Genomic DNA, 26,686 nt, shown 5'->3' with positions numbered 1-26,686 from the left:
AAATAATTAGAGCAATCAATGAGTGTTGAGAACAAGGAAATGTAAAACAGCAATGTTCTTTTCTAGGTTTAGCCAGGTTTTATAGGAAGTATAGGCAAGGTCAAGATACAAATCAACCCTGATTTTTAGCACTGTTCACCATAGAGCGATATGGGGGATGGAATGTTGATTCATTCAGAACCTTCCAGGGTATGAAGGATGCACTGGTTAATGCTCCCATTTTAAAACACCCAGAGATAAATGTGTGACAAAGCAAGCTGGAATCACTCCACTTCCTCTCTTGTTTGGCCATCTGTCACCTTAAAGTCATTTTTTCATTTTTTACTAATTACTATTAACATACACAAGTATAATCTACATTTTTATAAAAGAGAAAGGTTAGACCCCAGTCTTAAGAAATATAGCACCAGATCTAATTTTGTGCTTAATTTTGTGTATCTAATTAATTTTCCAATTTATTTTGACCATTCCTAGTTAATGTCTTTTGTTGTAGGATGAAATCAGCAATTGGGTGGTTGGTTTGGTGAAGGAGACCAGACAGCGAGGTCATCAGTCTCATCAGATTAGAGAAGGACGGGGAAGGAACTCGGCTGTGCCCTTTGAAGGGAACCATCCCGGCATTTGCCTGGAGCGATTTAGGGAAATCACAGAAAACCTAAATCAGGATGGCCGGACGTGGGATTGAACTGTCGTCCTCCCGAAAGAAATCAGCAATTGTTTCATAACAAATTCTGTTGTTGACTTACAAACAAATATAAATTATGAACTAATTATAAACATTTGGAAGAACCACCCCTAGGATTCTTGAAGCATTTCAAAAACATGTTAGCAAAGACAGACTATTTAATTCCAAAATAATTACCAGAATTGATGAAAAGCATTGTTTGCGTAACTATTTGTTAAGTTAATCATTTAAACAAATAATTCAGCCTAACCTTTGTGGTAGAAGAAACTGTTAAAAAGGAGTAATTTTTCCATATATTCAGTTAATTGAATTAGTTATGTTTTAATTGTATTTCTGTAAATTAAACATTGACAATATATAGTTTCAGTACCTATTATTGTGAGGATATATAAAGCCCCAATTTTTTGGTCCTGAGGCAGCCAGTCCATGGCCAATTTCAGACAATAAACCTGTATTGGCAAGATCAACAACAATGCATCAACTTAACCGTGAAATTAGTGTAACACAAATAGGCCATGTGTTAAAAAAGTGGTGGTATCTGGTCAATAGTGCCATATTATTCTGCAAGAACTGTGTGGTTAGTTTTTTACTGGTCAAAGATGTTCAACAGTAAACTATTGTATCAGTATGCTGACATTTGCCTCCAAATTATTAATGAGGCTTATCAAAAGTTACCGAGGACTATCAATGAAGAAATAAAGCAGGTGAATGTCACAAGTGAACCTTTTAAAATAGTGACTGACACCTCAGAATATGGGATAACAGCAGATTTATTTGAGGGCGAATGGAACCAAGACCTAGGTGAACATAGAACTATGTCTTTTGCAAGTAGGAGCCTGGATAAACACGAGATAAATTACACAGCCACTGAAACAGAATTACTTGCCTCTGCATGTAGTATATATAAATCTGAAACATTAATTTAGGAATCCAAGCTGATAGTCTACATGGATCATCAAGCACTTACTTTCATAATGGAGAATAGATTATTACACCCCAGGTCCATGAACTCTATACTTTTTCTTCAATAATTTGCTACTGAAATTAAGTACATTAAAGGATGTCAGACTCAGGTAGCAGACACGTTACCTAGGCTGCCATTAGGAGTGAATGAAATTAGTGAAATGACATGGCTTTACTTTCTTCAGTTATACATAAGATGAAGTATATATCCTAGCCAGAAGGATAAAGCAGCAAATCAGTGAGGATATGTATTTCAGAAAGAAATTCCAGCAATTTCAACAGGCAGAGTTACATTAATGAAAGAGGCATTCATGGTAAATAATAGATCAAGTATTATTTTTGCAAGAATATCAAAACACTTATAGATGGAAATCACGTATTCCCCAAAGTGTTCAATTCCAGTTAATAGGATTCATACGTAACAGATATGGACATTTTAGAATTTGTAAATGTATAGTACATATGAAGAAGTTTTATTATTTTAAAGGTTTGAGTAAAAAAGACACACAAGTAGTATGACCTTGCCAGACCTGTTAGAAAGTGAAAGAAGATAATAAGGGCATAGGTTATACTATGTATTAAATTATACCAAAAAGACTGGATGATTTAACAGCATCAGATTTCCATGAGCCTTTGCCAACAAGTAGAGGTGGTGTTGCATATCTGGACCAACATTCAACCAGTACTAGATATATGCAACTATATAGCCAGTCAAAGATGCCAGCACCAATACAGTAATCCACTGTATGTGTAATCATTTTACCAATGTTGGGAAACCAAAGAGACTTTTAACCAACAATGTCCCACAATTTATACAAAAAATGTCTTTGGAAAAGTTATTAATTGGTTTTCTGCAAATGGGCTTGCTCCGAACTTTGAAAAAACAAAGTACATCCAATTTTTTGCTGCAAGGAATAAAATTCCTTCAATAAACATAACACATCAACAGAATTCAGTAGCCAGGGTAGAGCATACTAAGTTTTTGGGAGTACATATAGATGAGAATCTTAATTGGAAAATTCATATTTTGGATCTCTTAAAGCGACTAGGTTCAGCAACTTTTGCAATCAGAATAGTTGCCAGTTTTGAGGATTTAGATATTAGAGAACTAAAATAACACTGTTCGACATGGGTTCTATTTCTGTTATTAAAATATGTGCTTCTAGACCATTTTACCGTGGGAAATTCAAATATGTAAACAAAATATCGTTGTCAGGGATACTTTTTATGTAATATGTATATATATGTATATTCACAATTCATGGCAAACACAGAGACGTTATAAAGAAATACGGGTATGTTGCCGCATCCAGTAGTGATAGAACGTGATAATTTCTTGTGCAACAGCAGGTGGGAAGAATCAGGCATCATTAGGTTATCCCCCGCCACACCTATGTCACTAAGACCACCTGAAACATCTCATTAACTCGAACGGCGACAGCCGGTCGCTGCCTCGGCAGTAAAGCTTCACGCCTCCTAGGGGCAGGTGCATCGAGTTTACAACAATGGTGTTAGCCGCAGTTTGTGTGAGTCTTAACGAGTGGGTGTTTTGGCTGACAAGTAACTGTCTGTCGTATTTCCGAGCACGGTTGAATTTTTTAGTTCCAGTGTGTAAACTGATTGAGCCTGGTGCTGAAGGTAAAACAACTGCTTGTTTTTACACATCAGCGTTCCTCTAGTTCCCTACTATTAAGTTAATACAGGTGTATTACCAAAGCGGTATTTTTAAATTTGCAGAAATGTCACGTCGTCGTGGACGTCGATATAAGCCAGACAACTTCTGCTACATCTGTGGGAAGTTCACTTTTGCCAGAAATAGGAAGAAAATTTCTTCAGTCATAAAGAAAGCATACAAACATTACTTTGGAGTAGAGGTAGGAGACCAAGATAAAGAATGGGCACCACATTTCTGTTGTGCTACATGTTACTGCAAACTAATTCAGTGGTGGAAAGGTAAAGAGAATGTGGTGATGTTTGCTGTTCCCATGGTGTGGAGGGAGCCTAAGGACCATGTTACTGATTGTTATTTCTGTCTAACAAAAATTCAGGGTTTTACAGACAAAAAGTCGAAGAGGCACATTGTTTACTCAGATCTGCCTTCAGTGAGAATGCCAGTGCGGCATTCGGACAACCTTCCAGTACCTTCAAGAGCTCGAGGTCAGATTCCGAGTGACAGTGAAATAAGTAGTACTGAAGAAATCACAGATGATGATTCTTTATATCACTGCACAAGTGAGTCATCGCCACATTTGTTAACACAGGCAGATTTAAATGATTTAGTACGTGATCTAGGACTAAGTAAACAAAAGGCGCAGCTGCTTGGTTCACAATTACAAGAGTATAATCTACTGCACCAAAGTACTAAAATCAGTGTGTTCAGGCACAGAGGACATGCCTTTATTTCTTATTTTTCAACTGACGAAGCACTGACATTTTGTAATGATGTTGCTGGCCTGATGAAAGTGCTAAAGTTCACTTATATTTCACAGGAGTGAAGATTTTTCATAGATGCATCGAAAACAAGTCTGAAGGGTGTTTTGCTCCATAACGGAAATAAAATACCCTCTGTTCTAGTAGCTTACGCTAGTTTGACAAAAGAGAATTACGAATTCGTACAAAGGATGCTAAATTCATTAAAATAGAATGAACACAAATGGAAAATATGTGCAGATTTCAAGGTAATTGCTATGGTACTGGAAAAGCAACAAGGCTACACAAAGTATGCCTGTTTTCTTTGCGAGTGGGATAGTCGAGACCGAAATTCTCACTTCGTGAAAAAGAAATGGCCTAGGCGAAGATGGAAAGTTGGTGAAAAGAATGTACAACGTGAAAGTCTGGTAGGTCCTGAATATATACTACTTCCACCGCTTCACATCAAACTTGGCCTGATGAAACAATTCGTGAAGGCCATGGATCCAACAGGCTGTGGGTTTGCATATCTAGCTACCAAATTCCCCCATCTTTCAGCTGCAAAAATAAAGGAAGGTGTATTTGTGAGCTCACAAATCAGGGATCTGCAGAAAGATGCAAATTTTGAAGCATGTTTACTGATAAAGAAAAAATCGCATGGGACTGTTTCAAGATGGTGTCGGAAAACTTCCTCGGAAGAAGAAGAGCTACTAACTACAAAGCAATGGTGAAGGATATGATCAAAGCATATCAGGATTTGGGGTGCAATATGTCTTTGAAGGTACATATGATGGACTCTCATCTGGACTACTTCACAGAGAGTTGTAGTGATGTATCGGATGAACATGGGGAAAGATTCCATAAAGACATTTCTACCATAGAAAGGCGCTATGAAGGGCACTGGGTACCTTCTATGTTAGCAGATTATTGCTGGAATATCATTCGAGAGAAGTAAGATTCACAATACAAGAGAAAAAAGTGATGTGCATTACAAGGCAGTGGCTCATTGTTTGTCAATTTTCTGTAATTTCTCATGTCAAATAAATGCTTGAAAGTGTATACACATAGGTTACTGTGTTATATGTTAGATCACACCCTCCATTAATGTGATGAACTTACAACATCATAAAGATGGGCATTTGTTTGTCGAATTTCACCTCACGTTTGCTGCAGTATATCAGAAACTGAAAAGAGAAATAAAATTGTGATTACTCATAAACTATCCCTGACAGAAAAAAACCAAAAACAGTTTTCAATTCAGCACTCAAAATACAGCTAGGATCACAATATTTTTTATTAGAAATAGAAAAAAAGATTATTTTTGTAGAACAGTGTAATTTGCAAACTTTCACTCTCTGATGTCATATGTAATAATATTTTGGGGTAACTCAACATTTAGGCAAAAAGTATTCACTGCTCAAAAGAAAGTGCTTAGAATAATGTGTGGGGCTCATTGTCACATATCTTGTAGGCATCTGTTTAAAAGGTTAGGAATTCTTACAACAGCCTCACAAGACATTTACTCAGTAATGGAAAGTTTAAAAACGACAGTGACATTCATGATTATAATACTAGAAGAAAGAAAACTGAACTACCTTCTACTTAAACTATCTTTGGCACAGAAAGGGGTAAAATATTCTACTGTAAATCTTTTTGATAAATTACCAGATGAAATAAAATGTCTGGCAGGCAGCAGTAATAGTATCAAAAATAAATTGAGAACATATTTCCTCGACAGCTACTCCTACATCATAGATGAATTCTTGAATAGGAATAAGTAAATCTATAGGTGTAATATATGCATTTTGTGCCATTTAAGGGAATGGGGTAGGTAATAAAAATTTTAAGCTAATAAACTAACATTGATTCATGTGTGCATTTCCTATGCATTTGATACATTCCACATCGTAACAATTACTATGAGATTGATGAATGGAACACAGACCTAACTAACTATAAGCCATTACTTTAACCCTTTTGTGAGCCATGGGAAACATGCTTCCCACTACAATGAACTCGCTTGTAGTCTTGTGGGATTTATAGCCCCTACCTCTGTATGGTGCTACCACCTAGTGAACAGTTTAGGGTACTACTTCCAATCGGAAATTCTCGCCGTTTTTGCTGTACCTTTGCACAGAGGCATTGTATAGCTGAGTGTTGCTCTGTAGAGGAGCCTTTCAGTGCTGTTTGCATGACATTTTGTGATTTTTTCCTCAAAGCTATAGTATAAAGTAAATACATTTGATTTACCCAAATTTATGAAGGAAAATGTAAAATTAGAACGAGGAGAATTCCAGTTTGAAACAAAAGGAACCATTTCTGTAGTGAAATGGATGGATAACCGTCCAGCCACTTTCCTGTCCTCAATTCATGACCAATGAGAAACAGCCACAGTGAAAAGGAAAAACAAGGATGGTACTAGTACAGAGATTTATTGTCCTGACATTGTGGCAGAATACAACAAAATAATGGGTGGTGTCAATAAGTTTGATCAATGATGAGAAAGGTATGCTATTGGCAGACGTTCTGTAAAATGGTGGCACTGAATATTTTATTTCCTGGTGGACGTTGCTGCAGTGAACAGTTTTATCCTGTGGAAAATAAGTAAAAGACAAAGTAGACAGCATGATCAGCTCACTTACAGAATCCATCTAGCTAGACAATTGATTGCTGGTTTCTCATCTCAAAAAAGGCATGGACAAAAACCTGTCTTTCTGGCAAAAAGGTGTAAATTACCTGAAGATTTTCGTTGTGTGGCTGTAGGGGAGCATCAACCCACTTTAGGAGAAACCTACTGGATGTGCCGTCATTGTAGTACCAAAGCTGCGGAAAAGAGCACTCGCTGTGTTTGTACATATTGTCAAATACCACTTTGCATAGACCCATGGTTCAGAAATTTTAATGGCAAGTAATTGTGAACAGTCATTGTAACAAGAGAAGTAATTTTATCAAATAAATATGACATATATTGAAAAAGTTGTTTCTGTCATTTAACTCCAAGGAAGGGCAGTGGGAAGAATACTTCCCACCTTGTTGTGTGACCTCACTTTCACAGTTGGAGCAAATTTGATATTCTGTATGATAAATATAGCTATCTTTTAACTACTATCTGCTCTCCATTCATTAAAAAAAAATATTGCTCAATAATTTTGCCCACGAAAGGGTTAAAGGATACTTAGCATGGAAAGAAATACGTCACATAACGATATCTAAAAATAGTCCAAAATCAACACCTTGTGAACATATCATGAAAGAAATTGGTAATTTATGTAGGAATACTGTTCAGACGTACAACTTGGGCATAGAAAATACCAGAGTTCCAAGTAATACTTAAAGAACTTCCACATTTAACTACTGGTTTAGCTCTCATCAAAATACTGCAAGCTAATTTCATAGGCAAGCCATTGTTGAAATTGTTTAAATGACCAGATTATGATGATGATGCACACATAGAAAACTTAGATGATGATGTAATAGAAAATTTACAACAAGCAGCAGATAAACAGCTGCATAAATTTAATGAAAACGTTACCACACCTAACTTTCATGTGGATGATTTGGTGCTAATGAAGGAAGTGCACCACAGCTCAAATTAGAAGAAAGATACAAGTTTTTCCCTTGATATAGTGGTCCTTACAAGGTTTTAAATGTGCGACACCCAAAAGCAGTTTTCTTGATCGATCTTGAAACCAGTCAAGAAAAGGGTTGTTATGTTAAAGTGGTGTAATATACCATTAATTTAAATCTGAGGAAGAAACACAGTAACAACAAAAATTGTTCTTATTGGTGAAGGTATGTAAACAATAGAGCTGGGCAAATGATACTCATGTTTGAACAGGCTCTAGACTTCCCGATACGCCACATCATTTGATATAATATCAAGCATGTTTAAAAAATCATGTGATATTCAACTCGTGTGACAAGTGCACCTAATATGCAAGAAACAATAAACTCCACAACAATAAGCTGTGGCACTGCTTAAAATTTAAGTTTCATGAAACATTGGAGGAAATAGCATTAAATCCTACCATTGCATAAACTCCTATTTTGTTTGAAAAAATTTTCAGTCCTATTTCTCATAGAGTATAGTTATGTGTGCATATATTCAATCTATGCCAATTCATATGTAAGAACAACATAAAATATTGTCCTTCAAAGAATATTATTGACTGAACCCATTATAATATTTCATTTGTTTGTGGGAGACTGTAGTGATTTACCAAGTAGGTTGGAAATGGGCACTTTAATTCCTACCCACATATTAGAACAACAGATAAAAATGTTACAAGATGTTAATCACTTTGAAAACTAGGCAGCAACATTCAGATGAAACAATCAAGACAATTAATCAAGAATTAAATAACAAATAAATGAAATAGACTGTAAAATAAGTTAATGTAATTTTTTGTGGAAAGGATGAATTTCAGTGGCAAGACATGTCTTTGAGGTAGTATCATCAGATGTCACCAGATTGTGGGATGAAAGAAACCTAGAGAATTGGACAGAATCATGACTGGACATTTTTTATTTATCACTTGGTGTTGTTATGCATGGCCTGCAGCCTAGAAAATATTTCAGTCTGCTTTTACAGTTATTTTTGTTATCAAAATCCATAGTGCATCAAAACTGCCAAGACAGGTTCTCATGAGAGTACCAACAAAAGTCACTAGATTGCAGGCAGATCAAAAGATTGAACAGAGCCCAAGATTTCCTGAACTGTGAAGTAAACTGTTAGAATAGTTTGAGTCATGTTCAAACTCAGCCCTTGTAAACAAATACTGTCAGCTGTTATTTAATCAGCTGGTAAGTGTTCTTTTAGTGTAAGATAAAAACAATGTATTAAGTTGAGAATGGGAACCATGTCATGAACATACGCAAGTATTGCTCATGCAGAAACAAAGCAAAAGGACATAAACTAAAAATATAACATTTATTTGATATAAACAGAATATGACAAAGCAAGTTGACACAGTGACAGAATCCTACTGCTGTGACATGGGCAAATGACACACTTAAGTTGCGTCATGTTTACGAGGGAATTAAAGAATAGATAAACAAAATAATTTATGATAAGCTAAATGACCCACACAACTAATAATAATTATTTCTCTAAGGGGGATAGGTAGGCTGCTAGCACTAGCTTGTTGATTTACTGTGTGTGTGTGTGTGTGTGTGTGTGTGTGTGTGTGTGTGTGTGTGTGTGTGTGTGTGTGTGTGAGTGAGTGAGTGAGTGAGTGAGTGTGTGTGTGTGTGTGTGTGTGTGTGTGTGTGTGTGTGTGTGTGTGTGTGTGTGTGTGTGTGTGTGTGTGTGTGCGCGCGCGCGCGCGCGCGCGCGAGTGTATACCTGTCCTTTTTTTCCCGACTCGTTACCCTCTACCTTAAAACCCACAACCTTTCGTCTTTCCCTCTTCTTCCCTCTTTCCTGATGAAGCAACCGTTTGTTGCGAAAGCTTGAATTTTGTGTGTATGTATGTGTTTGTTTGTGCGTCTATCGACCTGCCAGCACTTTTGTTTGGTAAGTCCCATCATCTTTGTTTTTAGATAAACCAGTACTTAGATATATGGCTCAAAAACCAGCAGTATATTTATATTGTGCACCCAATATTTTTATAGGCTGGTACTTCGATATTTTTCCCATTGACATATCAATACATATTTTTGGTATATGGAGAACTGATACTGATATTTTTTTGAATGTCAATGTATTGGATTCTCGATATTTTTAAAAATATCAACAGTCCTAACTAGCACTGGTAAAAAGGGCATTCATGGCCAAGAGAAGTCTACTAATATCTAACATAGGAATGGTAATCAAAGGATTTGAGATGTGGTGCTACAGAATGTTGAAAATTAAGTGGACCAGTAAGGTAAAGGAATGATAAGGTTCTGTGGAGAATCAATGAGGAAAGGAATGTACACGTAACACTGACAAGAAGAAAGCACAGGGTGGTAGGACATCTGTTGAGACATCAGGGAGTAGCATCTATGGTACTAGAGGGAGCTGTGGAGGGTAAAAACAGTAGAAGAAAACAGAGATTGGATTACATCCAGCATACAATTGAAGATGTATGTTGCAGGTACTACTCTGAGATGAAGAGGTTGGCACAGGAGAGGAATTCATGGCAAGCCACACCAAACCAGTCAGAAGACTGATGGACAAAATTCACAATGTACAGCAGTCCCATGTACAGAAAGGAAAGTTTGCCTCAATCAAATTATTTATTGTTTTGTTGTTCAAGTGTAAAGCACAAGAAACTACAAATAAATGGAAGGGAAGAAAAAAGACAGTGAGAACCTGCTTCAAAATTGGAATATTATTTATTTTTTGACTTACATGTGTCAAAATCTGAAACATTAATCTAATTACATTTTTATTATTGGTACAAAGTGCATCAGAAAAATACCAGAAACCTGCTGATGCCAGTAACTACTTCTCACTAAAAAGGAGATATTTAAATTCACTGGTGAAATGAAGCCAATAATAAATAAAAATACTGAGCAATTAGATCTTGACACCAAGCCTCGCTAAATCATTGGTTTCACTTTAATAACTATAACATATTCCTGAATAAATGTTATCTGTCACCAGCTAATGTATTGAAGTGTTATAGCCTAGCAAAGGGGCAAGTATCATAAGATATTAGTAGACCATCTATCAGATCAGAATGGACATTCCAAAGACCACAATGAAGAAGGAATGCCAGAACTCAAACTTAGAAATGTTGTGCCATAGTTTACACTATCTCTGAATAGTACAGATGAAGCAGAGATGTGGAGTGGTGCATATGATTGGAGGGGCCATTTGTGTGAATGGTAAAGGATTTACTTCTGGGCACAGTCAGACAGTATGGTTCACACTCTGAACTGTGGCAGCTGGGCAGTTGTTTATATGAGTCGCTGATGTTCAGAATGATTGTACAGAATGGATTACGAGTTTTCCAGGACAGACGCAGTATTACAGACATGTAATAGCATGAGTGCTAAGCATGTTTGCCCTTGAACAGAGCCTTAGGAGCCTCTATCAAGTGTAACTCATGTATCCTGCATCCTGTGGTGGGTGTGGATATGTGGTTATTGGTTTTCTCCTTACCAACACATGTTATAAGCAATTGGACTCAACATGACTCCATATTTTCATGGTACATTCTGTGTGTTAAGCACTGGTGGCACTTTATAGCTGCATGTGGGGCAGTGGAAGCTGTGTATTCCTCATACATAAAGGTTGTCTTGTTAGACTAGAATTATTACCAATTATATGTGATTTTTTCATGATTATCTTCCTGCCTTTGCTCTCACAATGGCAAGTAATTAGTGGGTTATGGTATCACATTAGACAGTACATTTCAATTGTTCCTAAAGTACTTACGTTTCACAGAAAGCTCTACACTTAAGTACCAAAAATTCTCATTCATGTGTATATGGGGCATGGCCATGAACCGAACTTCTTGTTAGTGTGTATAACCGAAAGTAATACAGCTCTATCTGCAAAGCTTCCAAAGCTAATTCAGAGTAATTTCTGTAAGAGAGCTGCTACAGGTATGTTGCTGATGCAGTTAACACCTTTATGTACTGTATTATAACTATTGTGTTCTTTTAATTCCTTTCTGAGGGCATGAGCTTGAATTAAAAGGTGATTGAACGGCTTTGGTCTGCATTTTATATTGCTTGTATATGGGACTTGTCTAGTTTCCATTATTTCTGATGAAATGCTGATTTTAAAGACAATTTTGATAACATACAGAGTTAAAATTTAACAGAGTTCCTTGTCTTTTTTAAAATTATTCTTTAGTAAATTTACAATAATAAGATGATGTCTTGTTAATGTAAAAAATACTTGGAAGTGGTCAGATTCCTGTGGTAAATTCTGCAGGGCGTTATGGTTCTTCAAAATAATTACCAAAAGTTTTAGTATTTCTCAAAAATAAATTGTTGGAAACTTGTTTGTGTGTCTAATTTTCCCTAATCAGTCACTGCTGATAGGGTCTGGTTTCAGTATCCCCACACTGTTAGAGATAGTACAAAGGACATTACAAGGCAAAAGTGAATCCTGAATTATGACAGGCTCTTACCACCCTCTTAATACTTTTATTCTTGGGCCCCAAATCAAAACTAAGTGGCAGGTTAGAAAACTGTGCCTTGCATCATTTCTACAGTGATTGTGCAAGCTAGTAGTTACTGGCTAAAGAAGTCTTCCATAGAGCCTTCATATGAATTAATGGTCTTCTGGTTATGGTAACATACACATGAAATTACAGTCTGTGGTATCTCACTTCAGTCAGCCAGATGGTTACCAATTTTTTCATTTATTTTTAATTTTGTTTGTTTCCTTTTTAAAAGCCATGTTCAGGAGTATTTCAACTTTACTTTGTACTGCTTACCTTGAGCCACTGGGCATATTACTTGTGTCATGAACTGGTATGATTATAGTTAAGTGTTTTAAATTAATACATAAACACACAAAATAATAGCCCAGCATACAGTTCTTAATCATCAAAAAAGACTTATACAAGAGCTTTAAGTCTCACCAGTACACAGCATGCTCAGCCTATGTCTGTTAACCATGATGCTTCTTAATAGTAGTCCCACTTTTTTTGCATTTATGATAACACTCCAGGAAAACTAGTGTAGTATCCACAAACTTAAGCTTCTCTAAAATTAATAGTGAATACCATTTCCAGTTCATCATAGAAATGAAGAAGAGAAATAGGTCTATCTGGATGTTATTTGCCCTGAGATCTCTCATTCTGGTTGGGATCCAAGCAGCGAATACACACAATAGCAAAATTCACAGCACCTGAAGAAGATAGCTGGGATGGTAATCAAAATATTGAGCAGAAAATGGGAAACAACAAGTTTGCTGAACACCTGGAAGCTCACTATAAATAATATGTGGTATTCTCTCATTTTTCTTATTTTTACCAACATATAAGTAAGGACTTTACTTAAGAATTTCAAATATAAACTACTCACTTTCATGTATGCTCTTACAATAAAATGAAGCAAAGTAACGCTATTGTCTTTGCTCTTGACATCACGTAGCTTTGCCAGAATTTCTAATCCAAATCCATCTGCTTGTCCACGTGTACGATTGCCACCATTCATATAATTACCGAGAGCCAATATAATGCTGAGTACTGTCTTCAGACTCTCTGATGTTGTTAGAAACTGTGAAACAAAGATAATTTTTCTGGCCTCTCTCACACATGAGATTACACACAAAATATTTTTCTTACATGAAGCTATAGCTAATTACAACAATAGCTGTAATGAGAGTTACTTTTTCATCTATAAAACATGTTAGGTCTGAAAACTTAATGAGTGCACACAGAATGAAGCTTTTCTTCTTAAATTGCAAAAATGGCTATACTACTAAACATTTAATTGTCTTACACTTGTAAAGAGACTACTAATTTGTGTGCACTCCTTCACCTTATCAAAAATTGCTCAGCTCTTTTCTTAGTAATTTTTTTTCCTACATCTAAGGCTGAGAGATTTATCACTGGTAATTTGCAGCTAATATTTTTTGTGATAAATTACCTGACAAGTCGATTTTAAATTGTTCAGTTTACTTTCAATAGAAGATATACCATCTTCAAAATCAGACTGGAACATGAAACACGCAATGCGTTCTGCAAAATTTGGTATTTCTGCAAGTTCATATAGGAACTGTTCTGGCTTGTCAAGTGGAATATTTGAGTTACTTGCAATATGATTCCGAATTAAGGAAACTTCTTCTTCTGTTGGTCTCTAAAATTTAAAATATTCATTGCTTTAATAATTTTTCAGTTTACAACATTTGCATAATGTTTCTTTGAAAGTCTGGAGGAAAAAGAGAGAAATAGTGACATGTAAATGTGTATGTGAATGCTATGGTAAAAAGTAATTTAACTTCATATTGAGAATATAAAATAAATATCAAATATGGGACTGTGCAACTGGAAATATATGACAGATTTCTATGCCAATGGGGGTGTCCTATTACAGAAACTTTGTAGGCTTAAATTCTCTAACAACTTTCTGTGTCTGATACAGACCAAATATTACAACAGCTTTGCTATGGGCAAACTTATTAGAGAGCACAAAATACAATTTTTTTCAATTAAGCACATTAATTAATAAATAGGTGTCCAACACTCAATATCAACTATATTTGAAATAGGATAGGGGTTTCTACTTACCAAATCCCAAAATCACTGGTTAACAGACACAATAACAGATGATGTGACATCTACAGGAATACTGGATGTACAATTCAAATTCATGCTCCACTGAAAGACTGATCCATTAACTCATTTATAATATTCTGTAAATACTATCAAGAAGGAGAGTCTTTAAAAATGTAGAGTCAAATATTAATAGGCAGAAAGAGCCACCTGCAAACTACTTTTGTGAAGTAGCAATTGCTAATCTACTCTTACCGGGAATTATGGAAATTACTTTTAAATAACTTCATATGTGTTAATGAATATCAGGAGAAAAGAGTTACTTTCAAATAAAATTCTGCTACTCCTCTTGTACTATTGAACTACTGTTTATATATAATACTTCAAACAAAGCATCTTTGTGTAAAGTTACACCACTGAAAAAGATAATAATTAAATCACTGGATCTGTACACATAATCAAAAAGAAATAATATGGATGTGGAGAGAGCACAGAATATGAGGAAATCCCAGAAGAGGGCAAGAATAAAGAGACTAGTCAAAGAGAAGGGATACCGTAAATATAAATCACTTCGTGATTGGCATCAATGCCAATATCACAGGAAGGAATATATCATTTACATTTGTGACTTCCTGACAAGTTTCTGACAGCCTGTTATACTGATTAAGACAGTGCAAAAAGTTATCTACAGTTTGGACTTTTATACAAAATGGACGTTACAGTTTTTACAGAAAACAGTTTATGTAGTGATGGCAAAATGAAACTGGCCAGGAAAATATTTACAAAAGATTGATGTGAGCTTGGCCACTGTTAATGAATACCACAAAATATCATGGAAATGGCCTCCACTGATGTTGATGCAATGTTGTGCTATGTTTATCAAACTATGGGACACATGTATCAGCTGTGCTGGAAGGGTAGCAACATCATTTACAATATTCTGCTGTAGCTCTTCCAGTGTGTGAGTATTAACTGGCCAACATCGAAAATGTAAATGGGATGAAGTAAATGTATGCCTACTATAGCAACCATGCTGATAACAGGAATGACAACGAAAAACTCAAATTAGCTCTTTCTTACAAATTAAAGTAGGATGCATTTACATAATTATATTTTATTAGCTTCCATTGTTGATCTCTTCCCTTACAGGCTTTAGAGTCTCGTTAGTAGACCAAGTGATGAAGTTTCAGGAAACAATAGCTATGTTTATTTTGTCATTTTTAGCTTAAGCTCATAGGAACAAGGGGAAGTGTAAGAGGAAGGGAAGAATAGAGCATGTTTAGTTTAAGCTTACTTTCAGTCTGTTAAAAGTTGTATTCTGTTCATATGCTGGAAGAACATATAACTGAAGTGTAGTTAGTGCTTGTGGTCATTGCAGTGATTCAATATGCTTCACAAATGCATAAACAGTGCTGATAATTTTTAAAATGTGAATGAAAACATGGTCCAGATAAGCTGCACTATCTTTTTACTATCTGTACAACTGGTACATGTAAGCTTAAGGTACATACTTGAAAATGGCCAAATGTTGAAATTGGCCAGTCGCGTAGATAATTAAAAATTAATGCAGCCTATCTGGACCATGTTTTCACTTGCAAAACACGTTGTGATTGTGGACCCCCCACAAAAATAAAATTTTAAATTCTATGCTACATTTGCCAACAGGCAATACTTAAAATACAAAGGACCCCAGTAACAGCATATATCAGGAGTGTGTACAGACTGAACTTCCACTGTGCAATCAGGAACCATGACGATCCACAGGCTCCTCATGTATGTTGCACATCTTGTGACTTGAATCTTCATTCATGGCTGAATCAGAAAAAATCTTCCATTAGCTTTGCTATAGCCATGATCTGATGAGAACCATCAAACCATGTGAATGTTTGTTGCTTTTGTATGATTACTACATTAACACACGGGATTACCAAAAAGAAAAGTCTTCCTTGGCATATCCTATCATAGCATTGGCCATGTGATCAGTACCTCATAGAGATGGCCTGCCTGTTCATGCCCACCAGATTGCAATGCTGATTAGGGCGGTAGTGAAACTAGTGCTGCACCATCATCATCAAAACCTAGTTCTTTTAGAGATGCTGATTTTGTGTGCAACAATATGATTACAGTGATTCACAAAATAATGTGTGACAAGGCTACAACAGTGGAGCTGTATGATAAACCAATAAATGTGACTGCATTCCATAACCACCATATACAATTCCTTACATTTTTTGAAAGTGAAAAGAACTTGGTAATTTTTAGAGATGTACAGGGACTAATGGCAGCTATGGGCATTGGCTGTAAAAGTGCTCAGTTGACATTGTTCATCAACTTCTCAGAAGTTGGTCTCAACTGTGTGCTACTGAATACTGACAATGTGTTATCATCGATTTTAATCCTGTATAAATCTTACATGAAAGAAACTTATGGTAACATGAAACAGTTGTAATTGAAACAGAAGTATCACAAGTTTAAATGGCATATTTCTAGGGATCTGAAAGTCATAGGCATATTACTTGAGCTATAACATGGCTATACCACATTATATCACTTCCTGTGCCCCTGGGAAAGCTGTGCCAAAGCACTTCATTATAAAAAGAAAGATTGGCCTACACATCAGTTGCTGGAATCAGGATCTCTCAACATCAAATCCAAGAACATAATTCTCCCTGCTCTTATACAACATTGGACCCATTGAAAAACTTCATTAAGGCCAAGGAAAAGATGGGGAAACAGTCCTCTATTTGAGCAAGCATTTTCCACATCTTAGTGAGGCAAAGATATGTTGTTGTTGTTGTTGTGGTCTTCAGTCCTGAGACTGGTTTGATGCAGCTCTCCATGCTACTCTATCCTGTGCAAGCTTTTTCATCTCCCAGTACCTACTGCAACCTACATCCTTCTGAATCTGCTTAGTGCATTCATCTCTTGGTCTCCCTCTACGATTTTTACCCTCCACACTGCCCTCCAATACTAAATTGGTGATCCGTTGATGCCTCAGAACATGTCCTACCAACCGATCCCTTCTTCTGGTCAAGTTGTGCCACAAACTTCTCTTCTCCCCAATCCTATTCAATACTTCCTCATTAGTTATGTGATCTACCCATCTAATCTTCAGCATTCTTCTGTAGCACCACATTTTGAAAGCTCCTATTCTCTTCTTGTCCAAACTATTTATCGTCCATGTTTCACTTCCATACATGGCTACACTCTATACAAATACTTTCAGAAATGACTTCCTGACACTTAAATCTATACTCGATGTTAACAAATTTCTCTTCTTCAGAAACGCTTTCCTTGCCATTGCCAGTCTACATTTTATATCCTCTCTACTTCGACCATCATCAGTTATTTTTCTCCCCAAATAGCAAAACTCCTTTACTACTTTAAGTGTCTCATTTCCTAATCTAATTCCCTCAGCATCACCCGATTTAATTTGACTACATTCCATTATCCTTGTTTTGCTTTTGTTGATGTTCATCTTATATCCTCCTTTCAAGACACTGTCCATTCCATTCAACTGCTCTTCCAAGTCCTTTGCTGTCTCTGACAGAATTACAATGTCATCGGCGAACCTCAAAGTTTTTATTTCTTCTCCATGAATTTTAATACCTACTCCCAATTTTTCTTTTGCTTCCTTTACTGCTTGCTCAATATACAGATTGAACAACATCGGGGAGAGGCTACAACCCTGTCTTACTCCCTTCCCAACCACTGCTTCCCTTTCATGCCCCTCGACTCTTATAACTGCCATCTGGTTTCTGTACAAATTGTAAATAGCCTTTCGCTCCCTGTATTTTACCCCTGCCACCTTTAGAATTTGAAAGAGAGTATTCCAGTCAACATTGTCAAAAGCTTTCTCTAAGTCTACAAATGCTAGAAACGTAGGTTTGCCTTTCCTTAATCTTTCTTCTAAGATAAGTCGTAAGGTCAGTATTGCCTCGCGTGTTCCAGTGTTTCTATGGAATCCAAACTGATCTTCCCCGAGGTTGGCTTCTACTAGTTTTTCCATTCATCTGTAAAGAATTCGTGTTAGTATTTTGCAGCTGTGACTTATTAAACTGATAGTTCGGTAATTTTCACATCTGTCAACACCTGCTTTCTTTGGGATTGGAATTATTATATTCTTCTTGAAGTCTGAGGGTATTTCGCCTGTTTCATACATCTTGCTCACCAGATGGTAGAGTTTTGTCATGACTGGCTCTCCCAAGGCCATCAGTAGTTCTAATGGAATGTTGTCTACTCCCAGGGCCTTGCTTCGACTCAGGTCTTTCAGTGCTCTGTCAAACTCTTCACGCAGTATCATATCTCCCATTTCATCTTCATCTACATCCTCTTCCATTTCCATAATATTGTCCTCAAGTACATCACCCTTGTATAGGCCCTCTATATACTCCTTCCACTTTTCTGCTTTCCCTTCTTTGCTTAGAACTGGGTTTCCATCTGAGCTCTTGATATTCATACAAGTCGTTCTCTTATCTCCAAAGGTCTCTTTAATTTTCCTGTAGGCAGTATCTATCTTACCCCTAGTGAGATAGGCCTCTACATCATTACAGTTGTCCTCTAGCCATCCCTGCTTAGCCATTTTGCACTTCCTGTCGATCTCATTTTTGAGACGTTTGTATTCCTTTTTGCCTGCTTCATTTTCTGCATTTTTATATTTTCTCCTTTCACCAATTAAATTCAATATTTCTTCTGTTACCCAAGGATTTCTACTAGCCCTCGTCTTTTTACTTACTTGATCCTCTGCTGCCTTCACTACTTCATCCCTCAAAGCTACCTATTCTTCTTCTACTGTATTTCTTTCCCCCATTCCTGTCAATTGTTCCCTTATGCTGTCCCTGAAACTCTGTACAACCTCTGGTTTAGTCAGTTTATCCAGGTCCCATCTCCTTAAATTCCCACCTTTTTGCAGTTTCTTCAGTTTTAATCTATAGGTCATAACCAATAGATTGTGGTCAGAGACCACATCTGCCCCTGGAAATGTCTTACAATTTAAAACCTGGTTCCTAAATCTCTGTCTTACCATTATATAATCTATCTGATACCTTTTAGTATCTCCAGGGTTCTTCCATGTATACAACCTTCTTTCATGATTCTTAAACCAAGTGTTTGCTATGATTATGTTGTGCTCTGTGCTAAATTCTACCAGGCGGCTTCCTCTTTCATTTCTTAGCCCCAATCTATATTCACCTACTATGTTTCCTTCTCTCCCTTTTCCTACACTCGAATTCTAGTCACCCATGACTACTAAATTTTCGTCTCCCTTCACTACCTGAATAATTTCTTTTATTTCATCATACATTTCTTCAATTTCTTCGTCATCTGCAGAGCTAGTTGGCATATAAACTTGTACTACTGAAGCAGGTGTGGGCTTCGTATCTATCTAGGCCACAATAATGCGTTCACTATGCTGTTTGTAGTAGCTTACCCGCATTCCTATTTTCCTATTCATTATTAAACCTACTCCTGCATTACCCCTATTTGATTTTGTGTTTATAACCCTGTAGTCACCTGACCAGAAGTCTTGTTCCTCCTGCCACCGAACGTCACTAATTCCCACTATATCTAACTTCAACCTATCCATTTCCCTTTTTAAATTTTCTAATCTACCTGCCCGATTAAGGGATCTGACATTCCACGCTCCGATCCGTAGGACACCAGTTTTCTTTCTCCTGATAACAACATCCTCCTGAGTAGTCCCCGCCCGGAGATCTGAATGGGGGACTATTTTACCTTCGGAATATTTTACCCAAGAGGATGCCATCATCATTTAATCATACAGTAAAGCTGCATGCCCTCGGGAAAAATTACGGCTGTAGTTTCCCCTTGCTTTCAGCCGTTCGCAGTACCAGCACAGCAAGGCCATTTTGATTATTGTTACAAGACCAGATCAGTCAATCATCCAGACTGTTGCCCTTGCAACTACTGAAAAGGCTGCTGCCCCTCTTCAGGAACCACACGTTTGTCTGGCCTCTCAACAGATACCCCTCCATTGTGGTTGCACCTACGGTACAGCTATCTGTATTGCTGAGGCACGCAAGATATAAGAGGGAATATTCATTGGTCTCTAGATATGCAAACTGTACAATGATGAGCATTTCAACACATTCTTGACATGATGATGAAAAGTTAGCTTGGGCTGCCTGTTTTCAAGTGCCAACAAACTTTCTAGGTAATAAGAGGGACGAAAACTAAAATAATCTTGTGGAAAATCCTGTGCACTGCTACAATATACCATGGCACTCATTTCTTTAAAATTACATTTCATAGATTCCCAGTTGGACATACACTCCTGGAAATTGAAATAAGAACACCGTGAATTCATTGTCCCAGGAAGGGGAAACTTTATTGACACATTCCTGGGGTCAGATACATCACATGATCACACTGACAGAACCACAGGCACATACACACAGGCAACAGAGCATGCACAATGTCGGCACTAGTACAGTGTATATCCACCTTTTGCAGCAATGCAGGCTGCTATTCTCCCATGGAGACGATCGTAGAGATGCTGGATGTAGTCCTGTGGAACGGCTTGCCATGCCATTTCCACCTGGCGCCTCAGTTGGACCAGTGTTCGTGCTGGACGTGCAGACCGCATGAGACGACGCTTCATCCAGTCCCAAACATGCTCAATGGGGGACAGATCCGGAGATCTTGCTGGCCAGGGTAGTTGACTTACACCTTCTAGAGCACGTTGGGTGGCACGGGATACATGCGGACGTGCATTGTCCTGTTGGAACAGCAAGTTCCCTTGCCGGTCTAGGAATGGTAGAACGATGGGTTCGATGACGGTTTGGATGTACCGTGCACTATTCAGTGTCCCCTCGACAATCACCAGTGGTGTACGGCCAGTGTAGGAGATCGCTCCCCACACCATGATGCCGGGTGTTGGCCCTGTGTGCCTCGGTCGTATGCAGTCCTGATTGTGGCGCTCACCTGCACGGCGCCAAACACGCATACGACCATCATTGGCACCAAGGCAGAAGCGACTCTCATCGCTGAAGACGACACGTCTCCATTCGTCCCTCCATTCACGCCTGTCGCGACACCACTGGAGGCGGGCTGCACGATGTTGGGGCATGAGCGGAAGACGGCCTAACGGTGTGCGGGACCGTAGCCCAGCTTCATGGAGACGGTTGCGAATGGTCCTCGCCGATACCCCAGGAGCAACAGTGTCCCTAATTTGCTGGGAAGTGGCGGTGCGGTCCCCTACGGCACTGCGTAGGATCCTACGGTCTTGGCGTGCGTCGCTGCGGTCCGGTCCCAGGTCGACGGGCACGTGCACCTTCCGCCGACCACTGGCGACAACATCGATGTACTGTGGAGACCTCACGCCCCACGTGTTGAGCAATTCGGCGGTACGTCCACCCGGCCTCCCGCATGCCCACTATACGCCCTGGCATGCTACCAGTGTTAAAGACTGCGATGGAGCTCCGTATGCCATGGCAAACTAGCTGACACTGACGGCAGCGGTGCACAAATGCTGCACAGCTAGCGCCATTCGACGGTCAACACCGCGGTTCCTGGTGTGTCCGCTGTGCCGTGCGTGTGATCATTGCTTGTACAGCCCTCTCGCAGTGTCCGGAGCAAGTATGGTGGGTCTGACACACCGGTGTCAATGTGTTCTTTTTTCCATTTCCAGGAGTGTATTTCCTGACAGCTGAAGTGAGGCAGCAAACAAGCAGCAAGAAAACTTCCACCACAAGATTTTGGACACGGAAACAATAAACCAGCAAAAGTGGAGTGCATCAGTGGTAGCTGATTACTGCTGGATACTAATCATGGAACCACCAGCAGGAAACTACAAACACCAGGAGACGCAGTTATGCCCTCAGTGAACTATCTCTGAGGATTAACGCTTAGGTACCTACACTGATCAGCCAGAACATTATGACCACTGACCTACTATCAATATACACCTGTTCAAGTGGTAGCAGTGTTGCCCAGCAAGGAACGACTGCCAGTCGGACACATGCAACCTGCATCTAGTATCAGCAAGCATGCTTTCCGTGTGTAGAATGGGGAAGGTATGTGATCTACATGAGCTTGACCGAGGGCAGATTGCAATGGTCCAGAGTCTCGGCACTAACATTTTGGAATCTGCACGACTTTTCATGTGTTCAAGGAGTGGTTTGGTGAGAGTCCTCAAGTCATGATAAAACCAAAAATGAAGGTGAAACTACATCCAGATGTAATGGGGTTGGGTGGCCACCCCATATTACAGATGTAGGATACCATAGGCGGGACCGACTAGTAAAACAGAATAAGCAGTGAACTGTGGCAGATCTAACGGTGGAGCTTCACAGCATGTATATACCAATGTTGACAGGACAACATTAGCAACAGTGACTGAAATGGGCACATGACCATCAGCACTGGGCATTGGTGCAGTGGCAGAGCATTGCATAGTCTGATGACTCCTGATACCTTCTTCATAATGCGCAAATCCATTATCTTCCAGGGGAATAGCTCCTTGACACCTGTACTGTGGGAGACAAGCCAGCAGCAGCTCAATTATGCTCTGGGGAACATTCACGTGGGCATCTGTGGGTCCAGTGGAGCTCGTGTGAGGCATCATGATGGCCAAGGAGTATCGTACACTGCTTGCAGACCATGCACAATTGACAAATTGACAAGCTGCCCCCCCCCTCCCCCCAAACTAACCATATCTGTACACAGTTTAACACATCTGAGATGTGACTGAACATAGTGTCAGAGCTCATTGCCTCCCCTCTCTGGAATTTACAGGAATTGGGTGATGTGTTTGTGCATGCGCTGATGTGCTGTCAACTCCCTCTATGGACTACCAAGGGCTCATTGTTTCCACTGCACAAAGTGTTGCTGCTTTTATCCATGCCAAAGATCAACATACCATCTATCAAGTATGTGGTCGTAATGTTCTGATTGATCAGTGCACATGCATAAGCTTATATAAGCAATAACAAAGTTATCTTAACTTCAAAAGAACAGCTAATCTTGTGTTTTCATTAACATTTTCATCATCAGCACATCAAAACTGTGAATATCTGCTGTTTTAATGTCAGTTACAGAAAAGTAACATTTTATTGCCTAGTGTTATTGGTGTGCACCTCACCCTTCAATTTGCACCACAGGTAAAAATTACATGGAGAGAGATCAGATGATCGATGTGCCCATGAGATTGCACTGCCTCTGATGACTGTCCTCTCCTCATTGAACACCAGATTCCCTCATTCATACATACATACATACATACATTAATCCTTGTTCCATAGATCATGAATACGACATTTCATAATGATGTGGAACATGTCACTTTAACACAAGTTTTCTTTACGCGAAATAATTACCATAATTAATTAATTATTTTTTTACAGTTACTACTTCATATCTAAAATTTCATCTACTGAGTAGAAGGAGTTGTCATTCAGAAATTTGCTTTTAAATGTTGGTTGGCTATCTGTAAGACATTTAATGCTATTTTGCAAATGACCAAAGATTTTTGTGGCAGCATAATTCACCCTTTTCTGTGCAAGGTGAGATTTACCCAGAATAGTGAAGATCATCCTTTCTTCTAGTGTTGTAACTATGCACTTCACTGTTATTTTTGAATTGGGATGGGTTATTAGTGACAAATTTTGTAAGCAAATATATGTATTGCAAAGGTACAGTGAATATCCTGAGTTCTTTAAATAAATGTCTTACTATGCAACAGCCTCCCCAAGATCATTATGAACTGTCCAATACCACCTTTATTTATTCTGGAGGAAGAGCATTAAATATCTTTATACCAGAGTACTGTACACCCTCTGCACAACCTTCAAATTTTTACCTTCATTGTGGAAATCATGTTTCCTCCTTGTGTTGTACTGATGGTATTCACTGTTACATTTGTATAAATCAGTGTTTTTACTTATGAAACACACTAGTCAATATATGTATTGAGAAGTAGCTGTGAGAAGTTTTTATATGCATCTGTGTATTTATCGTACAATTCAGTGCTTCCTAGAGCCTTTTATGTGTATTTTTGTAGGTATCATTCAGTTCAGTTTGGCCAAAAACCTATTCTTTGTAAATACATATAGAATATTCTGGAATGACATACATTCTCGTGATTGTTAATTGATTGTTGTCATTAACAAAAATACATACATATGCCCAATTAAATATCAGATCGTGAAATTGAAGTAATAAATGGTTAGTAACAAATATTAAGAGGCTGTGGAAATGTTAGCATAAATAACTAACACCTCTAATTATTGTAATTGCAATTTGTAAATTTGCTAACACAAAAACCTCATTACGATTCAAATGAAAATAACAGTCATTATCCAGTGATGTAATTTCATTCATTATTCATTTTTATGTAATTCATTGTAATTAACAATGCTTGTAAATTATGCAGATATTTACCTCTTGTTAGTTACACCACCCAAATTTACAAAATTCTGGTATTTGAGAAAACATATGTACTTAATTTATGTAATCTTGTAGAGCCTATGTGTATACTTTGAACAAATGTTCACAATAAATTCCATAGAGTCACTAATTATGAAATTAAGGTAACATCAAAATAATTGTTGAAATCAGATTGTGAATTATTTTCACACATAAAACCAAGATGATGATAAAAATATTATGTTATTTGACATTATATTTTATAACTTGAACAAATGTAACAGCAGTTAGTTTAGATTAAATTGTTTTTAATTGTAAGTTACACTTTGAAATAAATTAACAATGGTAGCAATTGTTAAAATTGTGTTAAAAAGATGCAGCAACACTGTGCGAAGTCAGTCAAGTTTTGTTTACTTCAGGAGTCAGTGCAGTTCAGTTCGGCACTTGCGTTAGTTCTGTCAATCTACTGATGACAATAAATACTATATCAAGCTTGAAATTTTCATGATATTCTCATTATTCACAGCATCCACAACATTGATGAACAGTTTCAGCAGATCATCAATGTGTTTCCTCCAGTTCAATTTCTCATCAATGCACACTCAGAAATTTCGAATATTCTACCTTAGCAACAGACTTCCGCGCATAATCTATACTTATCAATGGTGTTATGCCATTTACTGTACAGAATTGTATAAATTGTAATTTCTCAAAATTTAGTTAGAGTTTATTTGCAGAGAGCCAATTAATAATTTTCTGCAGAACATTATTTACAATTTCCTCAGCTGATTCTTGCTTGTTGGATGTGATTGTTATACTTTTATCATCTGCAGAAAGAACTAGCTTTGCATCTTCATGAATACAGAGTGGCAGGTCATTAATATATATCAAGAACAATGAGTGATCAGAGACTGAACCCTGCAGGACACCATTCTTGAGACATCCCCAGTTATAAGACTCTGCTGATTTTTGCAGACTATCTGTACTGTTAACTTCAACCTTCTGCATTCTTCCAGTTAAATATGAAGTAAACCATTTGTGCACTGTCCCACTCGTACCACAATACTTAAGCTTATCTAGAAAAAATTCATGACTCACACAATCAAGAGATTGCAGAATATCCCAATGGGTGATTTTCGGTTATTCAATGCATTTAATATTTGATTAGTGAAAGCATATACAGCATTTTCTGTTGAAAAGCCTTTCTGAAAACCAAACTGATATTTTGTTAGTACTACATTTTTACATCTACTCTTGAATACATCATTTTTTCAAGAATTTTGGTTAAAGCTGTCAGAAGTGAGATTGGGTAGTAGTTGTTAGCATCAGACCTATCCCCTGTGTTTTTGGATGTCCTGTTTCCCTATTAACAATGTTCCAAATTGTTTTAATTTTATTGTCAGATGTGTTAATCTCAGACGGGGAACCTCACAGGCATCCTCATCCTCACACGTTGCACTCCATCCACTCATCCACCTGGCCGAGCGGTCATTTATACACGACCAACATTTCATGATGGTTCATCTTCCTAGCCAACACAGGTGATGACGTGTCTATCATACACACATCATTGGCTCCTCCCGCCTTTTCACCGACTAGGTCACTTCTACAAGCTGTCAAGGCATCAACGTTACAAACCTCAGGTTCTGTCAAAGTTACGGTGCATGTATCTCCTTCTCTGTGTTTTCCGTGCACTTTCTACATTGCCGACATCGATGAACCAATTCTTGGTATGAATTTTTTGTCACATTACAAACTCTGTCCAAACATGGATCATGGCTCAGTGCTACATCATCCGACTAATACTCAGACACTGTGCTCTCACACTTATGTTCCGTGTTCTGTTTCTCTTGCAACATGTGAGTTAGTACGTAAGTGCTCCACCCTCGCAGGCGACTTTGTGACCTGCGTCACTAACCTACTGTCAGAATACTCAGCGACACAACTCTGCCAGGAAAATGACGAGTTGAAACAATGAATAGCACACACCTACAACAAGCTCGTCACGGCTCGTACCTCGCTGCTGAAACTGCAGTCCACAGTGCCGCCACCTAATCGTGTTTTTTTTTCCTGCAGACACCAG

General features: G+C 38.0%; 1 protein-coding gene across 1 annotated transcript in view; it reads right to left on the bottom strand.

Moving 5' to 3' along the window:
- LOC124803359 (formin-2-like) overlaps nucleotides 1-26,686 on the bottom strand; it is a 237,603-nt gene that overhangs the window by 71,950 nt on the left and 138,967 nt on the right. The window contains exons 11-12 of the mRNA XM_047264544.1: nucleotides 13,595-13,804; nucleotides 13,028-13,222 (exon numbers count right to left, since the gene is read on the bottom strand). Coding sequence (XP_047120500.1) covers nucleotides 13,028-13,222; nucleotides 13,595-13,804 — 405 coding nt within the window. The remainder of the gene's footprint in view (nucleotides 1-13,027; nucleotides 13,223-13,594; nucleotides 13,805-26,686) is intronic.

Source organism: Schistocerca piceifrons, chromosome 6 (assembly GCF_021461385.2).
Source record: "Schistocerca piceifrons isolate TAMUIC-IGC-003096 chromosome 6, iqSchPice1.1, whole genome shotgun sequence".
Lineage (NCBI taxonomy): Eukaryota > Metazoa > Arthropoda > Insecta > Orthoptera > Acrididae > Schistocerca > Schistocerca piceifrons.
This window is presented reverse-complemented; position numbering and strand designations above follow the sequence as displayed.